Genomic DNA, 12,249 nt, shown 5'->3' on the forward strand with positions numbered 1-12,249 from the left:
ATGATGGACTTGTTTATGAATACACAATTGAAGGTAATGTGAATGATGCATAAACATGGATTTCTTTTTTTTCTTATTTTCATTTGCTTAAATTTAGTGGAACTATATTGTTCTATTTATTAAAACATATACAAATGGTAATAGAAGACGTGGAAAGACTGTTCTAGCAGATGTTTGGAATCTACCGAATGGGCAAAGAATTGTAGTTGAAGTTAATAAAGAAAATCAACCAATTGGTGATGAAGGAGGAGTATTAGGCTACTTTTGTGGAACAGTTGCTAGGAATGGGTCACTTTGCTCTCTAACTTATACAAGATGGGATTTATTGAAAAAAGGTTGTAATAAAAACAACCAAAAATTGATATTACAGGAAGTTGAGGTAATATGATTTTATTTCCTTTTTTTTGTGTGAAAAATGTACATAATTTATATTGTTATAATATTTCTTTGTTTTAGAGACGATTTCTTTACCCAAAAGCACTTGAGAAGTGGATATTGAAGTCAATTGGGCATAAATGGAGAGATTACAAATGCTACTTAAAAGGAAAAGACTATGATGATGATACAGATGTCAACACTCTTTATGATAATTGTCCGGATGATGATGTTGATTATGATCAATGGGTTAGTCTTGTCAATTTCTGGAGGTCAGAAGAAGGACAGGTCTGTTTTATATATAAGTTTGGTTTATATTAACTTGCTAGTTACTTTGATATAGGCAGCTTTGCTGTTGATTGCCCTATGTATTTTTATATATAATGTAAATATATATATAAATTTATTTTGCATTGTGGCAGAAAAGAAGCAAGCGTAGTAAAGAATCACATGCAAAGGCTAAAGTGAAGCCAATTCATACTACTGGTACCAAGAGTCATGCACGTGTTCGTGAAGAGATGGTATCTTTTTTTAACCCTAAAACTGTTATAATTTAACTTTTTGTATAAACTTTATATTTGTTGATTATTGGCTAATTTGTAACATCTCTTTGATGAAAATCATAGAAAAAAAATTTAAACAAGAGCCCATCACGTACTCAAGTTTATTTACAATGTCACCAACATGAAAGTGAAGCGGATATAACGGTGAGTAATATTTTTCTTGCTAGAAACCTCATTTAGTTCAATTATTTTCTCATACATTATTATGAATTTGTGCATACTCTATAGAATCAAATAAAAAAAGTTGCAACTGAGCAAGGAGACCAAGAAGACTTGGATGACGATCCCGTTTCAAAAGTTCTGGGAAAAGATCAATATGGCCGTGTCCGTGGTTTAGGATTAGGTGTTAAGCCATCGGATGTGGGCGATTCCTCTTAACCTAGATTTTGCAATGGTTTGAAAATGTCCTTTGATAATGAAGTAGCAATTATACACTATTTTCGACGACTGAAGGATAAAGTGAATAGATTGAGACATCGTGTCAGAAAGCAATCATATAATATGACAAAGGTGAAAAGGGCGCTAGAAGAAAATAACATTCTTGTGACTCTTGTCTCTGAAACTGAATCTGAAACTGATTCTCTTGCTTCCGAATATGATGAGTATTCAGAGGCAGAAGATGATGATGATCAGTTAATTAATTATAATACTATATTACAGCTCCTATTTTGTTTCTTTTATAGCTATAGCATGGTCTTGATATGGTTGTCGGTATGCAAAACCCATCTAATGGGCACCTTACTTTTTTTTTCCATGCCTATACTACTGTAAAGTATCTGTTGGCAGTTAGAGTAATTAGTAGAAAATGGTTCCGTCAACTAGTTACATAAGTTGCTTATTTTTCTTTGGTATGATTACTTACTAGAATCATATAAAAAAAAATGTTGTGTGAACTTGGAAAACTTAATTAAGGATCGTACTAATCTGGTTACAATTTATACTTTGTTTAAGGAACGTGAGGCCTAACTCGAAACCCATCTGGTTGTTCCAACAATCTGAAATTTTATCATTTGGCTTAGTGGAACACTTTTAAACCAAATTAACAGAATTAGGCAGTGAATTATGTGAAAAGACTGCATTTCTAGCCGTGTAAGAGAAATTTAAAGCAATTATACTCTCAGATGCTATATTATCTTCAATTATTATTGATATTTTTTGTAAAACTCAACAACAGTTAAGCTCAATTTATGTCTGCTAGCATGATAGTTTGATGAAAAAGAAAATAAAGGACTTGGTATTGACTGCAGAATTATAGTTGCATCATTAGCTAGTCTCTTCATATTGTCTTTTAGTGATTTGATGAAAAAGAGAAGAATGGACTTGATGATTGCATTTAGAATTTTTTTTCCTCTCGTAAAAAGGAGAATACTACAACCCTCTGCAATTTTTTATTCCATTGGCATGCAACAGGACATCAGCAAGTCAGCAACTGTATTATGTGCAATTGGGACATTGTATGCGCATGTTCCATGTCTTAACTGATAAGAGTTAAGATCTGGTAAAAATTGATGAAGCATTTTTCAGCTCAGATTTTCGTTAGGATATGAAAAGAGAATTTATATCTACTTCCATTAATCTTATAGTCTGTGAGTAATACGCTACATTTACATGACACAGGACATAATCTCTAGCATACAAAACTTGGTATGGATTATTTTCTTCTATTTTTCCATTTTGTTTACACAAGGATTTCTGTGCTTGCATCAACTCAGGTTTCTCGGTGTTTGAACAAGTGTGTATAACTTGTAACTTGCTAATACAGTGTGAACATTTCATTAATGTAGCTGCTTACTTTGGTTGGGCACTATAGCCCTTAGCCTCATATATATGTGATACAAGATATTTTATTGAACATTTTACATTCAACAAACTATATCTTTCAATTGTTTAGGTGGTATCACCCCAGGATATTGATCTTTTTTGTTCTTTTTCATGAAAATGAAGCATTATGCATTGCTATGATGTACATATCAGCATATGGGTCAGTTTTTGTGTACTCCATTATTTAAGGCATAGGTACTTATAAAACCATGTTTGCCCTCATTGCTTCCCAGAGGTTGTAAATGCTGACATCGTAAACAAAGAAAGTGTTTGCAAAGTGCATCACAAAGTAAAGCCCTCGGACAACAGGTTGGGGGCAGGTGACAACTTTCCTATTCCTGGTTTTCAGCCTTATCCTAATCCTGACCGCTATGCTGTTGAAAAGGAGTTCTATCTTAGTAATGTAGGAACTATTAATTAATACTTTGTTTAATGTTGGGAATGTCTCTTTCATCTTTGAGTATTTAATGTTGGGAATGTTAGTAATATGTATGTAGTAATTTTCCAGGTTTGATTTCTTATTATTGATTAGTACATTTGCGCCTTTTAACTTGATGATATGGAGTTGATAACTTTTCTCCTTTGTTATTTTTCTAGGATGTTGAAGCTTCTCCCAGCGCTAACAATGACACTAATCGTAGAGATTAGTTATTGCGTTACCAAGGTTAGATTGGTTATTAAATGTCTAACATTTATTTATTTATTTATTTATTATTCATCATATAATATTTTTTAATATAGTAGTTGACTATTTGTTTTCACTCATGCAGGGTATGCTTTGGCAACTTCAAAGTTGGAACATGAAAGCAATTTTAAAGCATCAATATTTAGTCTTATAAAATAAATCTTATATTGGCATAGTTTTGGTTTTAGCATTAAGTATATTCTAGCTACTGAACATTTTTTTTTATTATTTTTATTATATATACATGTATGTATATATATATATATGTATGTATATATATATATATGTATATATATATATATATGTATATATATATATATATATATATATATATATATATATATATATATGTAGGACTTTAGATGGTTATTTGTTTAAATGATTTTAGGTACTTTATTTCAATGTTTCTTGGTTGATGACATTTATGACTATAATTTATTTTTAATAAAATTTTTGGTGTTTACAATTTTATCATGTAAAAAACAGGTTATTTAGTAACGCTCTAAATGTTATTATAGATGCTATTACAGAACCGCACCATTGTACATCTTGCGATGCTAAAAAGTGCCTCTACATATTGTAAGATAGTGTGGTAGTTTACCTCTTACGACGCTTAAAAGTGCCTTTATAGGCTATAGGTAAGTGCGTTACATAAAAATGCCGGCGCTTAAAAGTGACGCCAAAAGTATAGAAAAGCACTCCCTTACAAGCTATGGCGGCGCTTACAAGTGCCTTGGTAGGTTGTGTACTATGCGGGTTCCAAGGAATTGGCGACGCTTACAAGTGCCTCTATAAGATGCCAAAAAGCACGTCAAGGTCGCGACGCTTTTTTAGACACTATACCGACGTTATTAAATAGTGTCGCTATAGGGTCTTGCGGCACCGGCTTAAACGACACTTTTCGTGGTGTCGGTAAAGGGTCTAGCAGCGCTTTTTTGCGTCACAGGAGCCCATTTCTTAGTGTCGCAATATCCCTTTCCTGTACTAGTGATTAAAATAGTCAAAGTTGTTTAACCGATTATGTAATTGTCGTCATTAATAAATGAAGCTCCCACTAAATTCCGCATTTCCCTTAATTAATCTAAATAATTAAGTCGGTAACACCCAAACTTGTCAAAATAAAATTTTGCCAATGCCGCTCAAAACCGAGGCCTAGCTTCCCAAATTTTAATTAAAATAAACAAAATTAATTAAAATAAATAAAACGGAAAAATAAGTAACATTAAGCCTATTACAGCTAGTCAGCTCACCGCACCAAGCATATGCACACACCCGAAAATCCGCACACACGGCCCACGGCACGCGGCCACATGCTGCTACAACGGCACACCCGCGCGTGGCTGCTGCAGCCCGTGTACTGCTGTCGCTCGTGTGGCCGCACGCAAGGCGGGGCAGCCACATGCGGGCTGCTGTGCAGCCCGGCTCGCCAAAGTTGTTCTTTGCCTCGTTTTGCGTGCCATGGCCTCGGGATATGATCCCTTTTCGCGAGACATAATTAATTAATTCTAAATTAATTTTAGAACTAACTTAATGAGCAAAATAAAATTTTAAACAAGTCTAACTTAATAAAAATTTTAAAGTGCAAATAACCAAAATAATTCTAAGAACCATTTTTAATTAAATTGGTTTAGCTTGGTGCAAAATTAAATTGAGGCAATTTCTCACTTTCAATTTAATTAATTTAAATTAAAATTGAGAATTTGACAAAGTAAGGGGAAGTTGGAAAAATATGAACTTTAATGTTCAAATGAAAATTCCAACATCTAAATTTTGTGAATCCTTGAAAATTATATCTTCCAACATGAAGATAACCAAATTTCTATTACAAAAATTGAAACTTTCCAATCAACTTTAAATGATTAAAACAACAAAGTTTAACATAAAATAACATGGAATTTAGTGGTTTTTAAAGTTTCAATCACTTATCACAAATAAATATTGAATCTTTAACACTTAGGAAGCCTCAAAAATAAAATTTTCACACTAAAAAGCAATTAGTTTGCAATTATGTGAAAATAAATCAACCTTTAAGCATCAAATACTACCAAGTAAGTGTGCTTTAAGGGGACTTAAAAATGCAGAAAATAATGCAAATAATCAACCACATAATCAACAAGTTATGCCATTAATTTCAAGGTTAGAAAAGACTTAAAATTTTTCGTTAAAAACGAAAAACCCTTCGAAAAAGGCATTTCTGGTCAGAATTTGGCTAAAATCACAGCCCCGATGGAAGAAAAACCTTTCCAGAACACGTTTTTGTAGACACCCATTTGTGTCTCCCCAAAACCAAACCCAGTGATGAATGCCTTTCACGTCGAACCATTATCGAATTAGGTGAAAGTGGTTGAAAGTCAAGTGTTGCGGTTTAGTTTTATTAAAATTCTTCTCTCTCTGTTTTTGAAAATAACTCTATTTATTTGAAAATAGCCAAACCAGTTTAGTTTGATCCATAATTAAGGTCCAATAATAGTGTAGTTGGATGGGGCTTGAAAAGACCTTTCCAACGATATATTATAAGCCCAATTCCGATGAATATTGAGGAAGTTATGGCCAAAATACTAAACTGGGCTCGGTTAATTATTTAAATGCGGCTCAATGATCTAGAGGAGGGCCCAATGTTAATTATTATTCCTAAAATTATTAGGATTAATTATAATTTCCTAGAAGTTTCTAGAAGGTTCTTTTTAATTCTAATATTATTAGATTTAATAATTAATTATTTTAAAATAGACTTTTATTTGGAGTAAAATATTGTTTTATTATCCTAAAAATACGTATTTTATCTTCTGTACGGATTCCGTAGATCAAGTTGATTAAAGATCGGATTCCGCATGAAGAAAACGCACTAATACAGGTTGTCGCCAAACGACAAGTCTGTCGCCGCGCGACCGACCCTGTCGCCTCGCGACAGACATTATCGCGTCGCGACAGAGTCGATTCCTGGCGACATCGTGTAGTTTTATTCCTTATCAAATTCTATGTTTTTCCGGACTATTTTCATTATAAATAGGGTCCGAATCCTTGTTTTCAGAATCATCAAGTCTCATCAATTCTTTCTTAATTCTCTCTTTTCTCTCTTGAGCAATATATGCTTTCTTTCTCCCTCTCTTTCTAAACTAGCTTTTTACATACAATATTCCGCATTCACAAGATCTTGAAACACCTAGCCAAGTTCGAAGTTGCCTTCGCCCTAGTCGTGCAAGGTTTGATAATTTCTGAGGGTTTGGTCCAAATCTAGTCTAAACTTTATTTAATTTGATTTCAATTTAATTCTTCTATTCTTTATTATTTTCATTGAAGTTTACTAACTTGTGTATTTTGTTATTAGAAAGAAGTACGAGGCTTCAAAGTAAGTAGAATAGCTTACTCCCTATTTCTTTCACAATGTAGAAAGCATGCTTATTATTGTTTTATGATTCCTAGTATCATGTTAGGATGTTTAATTCCTAGTATCATGTTAGGATGTTATTTTATGCTTTCTAGTATCATGTTTAGGGTGCCTTTACTTATTTCTAATATCATGTTATCATGTTAGTACCATGTTAGGTTTAAAGCTTTGATCTTTATTGCTTAGTGACATGCTAGGATTTGTTATTAATCTTGTTAGTATCATGCCTAGGATCTTGCTATTATTATTTAAGCTTTATTATGCCTTATCATGCTATTATCATCATTATTGTTTATTGATTTATTATTATGTTGCTTGATATATTTTATTGTTATTGCTTGATCACACCTTTTATGATTGTTAAAGGGAATTTATACTTGAAATCACGCTTAATAAGATAATTATTAATTTGGTTAGGCTAATGTGATTTTAACTCAAGTGATCGCCAATAATAGTATTATTTGGGCATTAATATTCAACCAACATAGATTAAATAGGGTAGGTTTAATATAATGTTTGTATGTTATTCAAAAAGCGCACATGAATACGAGCAGGGTCCTTTCTTTTGTAGATTGGATTCGTACCCTCATCCCCGGACCCTGTTTGGTTCAAGACCTTATGGAGTAGTTGATGGTCCTTTGGATTGTCTTTTGGGTTTACAATTTCCTAAAACTTGTTGGCGACTCTTTTTGCTCTTTGTCTTTCCCTTTAGAACGCCACCGTACTTTAGTGTATGATCATAGTGGGGTTCAAGTTTGGGGTTATCATAATGCTTGAAATATACCCTACAGTTTTTGGCAACTCCACTGGGGAGGATTTCTATTTATATTCCTGAAATTTATTTAATTTTGGCAATTATTTAGAATGAGCGGATGAGACTCGAAAAATTCTAAGTATTTCATGTGCGCGATTTGATTAACATTATTGTCATATGCATTAAAAGGTCCTCATGGGAGCACCCCATGAGTCAATCCATAGGAACTTTACACGTAGGAAATTTGAGAAATATCTTTCATGACTAGAATCGAAAAGATGATGCGAAATCTGGAAAATTCGAAGAACCCAGAAACTTGCCAAGGCATGTAGGAACTAGCGTCTAGAAAACAGGGCTTGTCGCCCGCAAAAAGTTTATGTCGCCTGGCGACAGTTCTGTTGCTTGGCGACAGGAGCTTTTTTGCGGCGACAGTCCTTGTAGTCTGGCGCCAAGTTCTTCCAATACCGAGCCAGGGGTCTGCCTTCTTGCTTTGACCATTTCTAGCATTGTTGGCTTGATTTTGCTTATTGATTGAGTCCTTTTCTCACTTTTTTGAACCCATATGTGTTCTACATATGGAAATAACCCTCTGGGGGTTCCTGCTTCACCTGCCAAATGGAATATCCCACTATCATGTGCAAAGTTCAGATTTGGGTACGTACGTGCAAAGTTTGTGAATCCACCAAACCATGGAGTCGAGTTCGATTTCATCACGAACTCGCGGAATCCTGTCCATTCGCTCCAAACCTCCCGGTAGGCTTGTGTGCAATCACTACTAGAAAAATGGTCTTTAGTATCGGAAATAAAGCGATACTAAAGGGCTGATTTCCGATACCAAAGGTCATTAGTATCGGAAATAATTTCCGATACTCTTCTGATACTAGTACCTCCGTGGCTAATGTGTTGGTATCAGATTTTTATTCCGATACTAAAAAGGGGTGCCTATAGTATCGGAAAAATCAATAGTATCGGATAATTAGTAACAGAATTTCTGATACAATTATATGTTCTTGTAGTATCAAAATTGTTTAGTTACTAAATACATACTATGGTATCGAAACTAATTGATACAAAAGAGTAGGTCTTTAGTATCAGATTGGTTTCCGATACTAAACTATCCTTGTAGTGTCTGAAATTATTGATTCTATAATCTTATACTATAATTATTACTGATTTTGGAAAAACCCTTTAGTATCGAAAATTTCCGATACTAAAGATATACTTTAATACCACAAAAGTACTCTAATACTTGAATGTACACATATAAGAGACTCTTTCAAATTCTATAGTATGCAACTAATTATTTATAAAATAATTCACAATTAAATATATAATGAAAATACTTGTACAAAAGAATTTTTATTTTATATATATCTCATTATGTAGCTCTAGATCTAGTACAAAAAAGTGAAGTATATGCTTGTAATACAAAGTGCATTTTACATTCTCTCAAAAAAAAAGGTGCATTTTACATCACCACCACCACATAAACTATCATACTAATTGATATCATAGCATAATGTTTTCTTAACAAAAGTATAAAGCAGTTACTTGATCTCCAAAGAGCTATACACTTGCATCAACAACCTTCAAACTTGGGCATTCTAGATCATCACAAAGTTTAAGCTGTTTAGAAGGGGAAAACAAAAATCATCACATTTAAGAGCCTCCAACAACATAATTAACATCATACAACAAAGGGACTAAATACTACAACTGTTTTGAACTCATATATCCATCTATTCTATCTAAGAGCTAAATCTAATACTTGTAGAAAAAACACATAGCTGCAACACACACACACATGCAATTGCTCTTTAAAATTGACATTATAACCTGATGAATTACACTTATTTACAAGTTTAATAATATTGAAAATATAATCACATGGAAAAAACGACACACATAGTTTCAAACTAATATTACAACAACAATAATGATAAAGAAATGAAATACTAATACAATTATCATAACCACCAACGCATCAATGGTCACTTGCTTAAACTCGAAAATGAGCAGAGGAAAGTGTGCACTGAGCACTACTAGGCAACTAGCATTATTACTAAACATCATAAATAGAATTGAACACTAACATTATAGTTTCAATCAACATTCACAATCATTAAAAAGTTCAGATACCCACATCCAACATACAAATATATATATATATATATATATATATATATATATATATATATATATATATATATATATATATATATATATAAAACAATCAAATCAGATAATTAAAAGTACTAGATTTTCTGAACTAATGCTTATTTCATTTCACATCCAAATAATATCACAATAACATACTATTGTACCAATTAAATTAAAAACCGAAACCGAAACTTACAGACAACAGTACAATAACGAGCAATACCAATATAATAGAAGTACCTTGATGATTTGACAATCCATTTTACAATCCTAATCACTAAAATCATGCTAAAAAGACCAAATTCAGCATACATTTGACCATCCTAATCACCTACAATTCAACATAAGAAACCCAATTACATTAATCCCATAAAAATTGGCAAACGAATGAATTCAGGGACAAATTGGACAATAGTTCAACATACATTAAAAATCCTAAAGCACAATTTAAAAAAATTACCCAGATTAGAATTTTACAGAAAGTGAGAGCTTTGATTTGGTTTGAGACCGTCACCCTCGTAGAGTATTCTTCCCAGATCTGAACCAAAAAAATAAAAAATAAAAAAGACCAACTAAGATCTAAATTTTGCAAATGTAATCAACATTAAAAGATGGGTATTTGAAGAAACTCATACAAGAAAAATAAATCAAAACCCAAAAAATCGAAGAGGAAATGAGAGACGAGGCGACACCAACGAAGCCAAAGAACGAAACAATTTTTTCGCCTTTAAGACAACAATAAACATGGCATATTGATCGAATTAACAGAGGAAGAGGATTAGATCAAAGATATATAGGGAATAACAATGGAAATAAACCCTAGAAAACGATTGATAAGGTAAAAGGGGGCTAGAGGAAAGAGAACGAAAAGAAAATGGGAGAGAGAATTTTCCGATATTAAAGATCATTTTTCTAGTAGTGAATGCATATGGATTTATAACCATGGACCTTTTTGACTTAACCCATATCCTCGAACTTTAGAGAACTAGAGCCATGGTTAGGTTACAAACTCATCATATTGTGACTATATGAACTACTTGTGCACTCTTGCTTGTATATATTATATATGTGTTAACCGTTTGTTTGACTTGTGTTAAAGACTAAATAAATTGACTAATGACTAAAAGGACTTTATCTAATTAATTAATTTTGAATTAATTAAAGGCTAATAAATTAATCAATTCGACTTAGTACGACTTTAGGCATGTCCATTTAGAGTAAAATTACTGAAAACAATCCAGATTAATGTTCCAGCAATGGCACAGAAATTTGGACTGTGGCGCTGCAGTTTAGTGTCTGTCGCATGGCGACAATTTTGTCGTCTGGCGACAGGCTCTAAACAGTGGCGACAGTCCTGTTGTTTTAGCGATAGTCCAGTTTTCTTGCTCGAGTCATCACGACGAGTCTAATTAATAGTCTACTAATCGGTTTATCAATTTATTAATGGTTCAAACCATGTAAGTCTTTAATTGAGTTTAGGCACTTAAAGTCCAATGGTCATACACTAAGAGTCAAAGCATATCACTCACACACACATAATGCACACACATAACATGTTTGTCACATTATGACCATGTCTAATGAGTCTTGATTGCGTGTTTTCCGTCATTTTTTTTAGGGGGGTAAGTCGGATATTAATCCTCCAATTTTAAAATTTCCCTTAAAATATATACCCCATTTTTGCCTATTCTTTTTAATTTTTAAACCATAAAGTCAAGTCAATTAGAGTCAAGTATTAAAACAAATATGGTTTAACTTACAGCGCGTGGACAAGAAAGGAAGGGCGTTTAATCAAGGACAACACTTTTGTTCAAGTCTTACTTTTTGACAAACCAATCGGTAGGAAAAGGAAAGCTAAGAAGGCAATGGCTAGTCAAGAAGAACTTAATGAGGTCAAGGGACAGGTAGCCAACTTGGCTGAGATGTTACAAAACCTATCGCTGCAAATAAGTAATCCTGAAAAATAGAAACAAATGGACCTAATCCAGGAAAGGTTGGGCAAGCTGTCCAACAACTTTAGATTCCAAGAGATTAGCTCCCAAGGGGTCTCGGTGGATAAGGACCTTCTCCCACAAAAGTTCAATCCCATTGACATCCCTAAATTTAAGGCTATGGATAACCCTTATTTTCATTTAAGAGCTTTTGAAACTGTAATGAACATTAAGGGGATAGATAGAAAAGCATTTCACTCTGTGTTTTCATTATCTTTAGAAGTTGTATGTCAACAGTGGTACTTTTCACTTGATAAAGAAAAGACCTCTAGTTGGGAATCTATTGTAAGCGCCTTCATTGAAAGGTATAAATGCAATATACAAGTTAAAACCGATCATAGAGAGCTAGAAATGCTAAAGCAAAAAGAAAATGAAGGTTTCACCTCCTTCTTTAATAAATGGAGTGAAACTACTGCAAAAATGGTTGAAGTACCTAGTGAGAAAGAATCTGTCAGGATGTTCATCAAGAACCTCCAAGAAAAATATTCTAAGCACCTTAGGTACCAAAGCAA

General features: G+C 33.1%; 1 protein-coding gene and 1 long non-coding RNA gene across 2 annotated transcripts; one reads left to right on the forward strand and one right to left on the reverse strand.

The window, feature by feature from the left end:
- Window positions 1–1,514, forward strand: LOC145616980 (uncharacterized). Its single transcript, XM_081671689.1, has 6 exons — window positions 1–33; window positions 98–379; window positions 457–663; window positions 798–896; window positions 1,002–1,082; window positions 1,167–1,514. The coding sequence occupies exons 1-6, from the start codon at window positions 1–3 to the stop codon at window positions 1,314–1,316; spliced, it is 852 nt and encodes a 283-aa protein (XP_081527815.1). The 3' UTR covers window positions 1,317–1,514.
- A 7,372-nt stretch (window positions 1,515–8,886) lies between these two features.
- LOC145618164 (uncharacterized) lies at window positions 8,887–10,653 on the reverse strand. Its single transcript, XR_014107858.1, has 2 exons — window positions 10,207–10,653; window positions 8,887–9,212 (listed from the first exon to the last, which is right to left on the reverse strand). It is a non-coding gene; the product is annotated as an uncharacterized LOC145618164 (long non-coding RNA).
- Window positions 10,654–12,249: the final 1,596 nt, after the last annotated feature.

This window comes from Chenopodium album, chromosome 26 (genome assembly GCF_948465745.1).
Source record: "Chenopodium album chromosome 26, dcCheAlbu1.1, whole genome shotgun sequence".
Lineage (NCBI taxonomy): Eukaryota > Viridiplantae > Streptophyta > Magnoliopsida > Caryophyllales > Amaranthaceae > Chenopodium > Chenopodium album.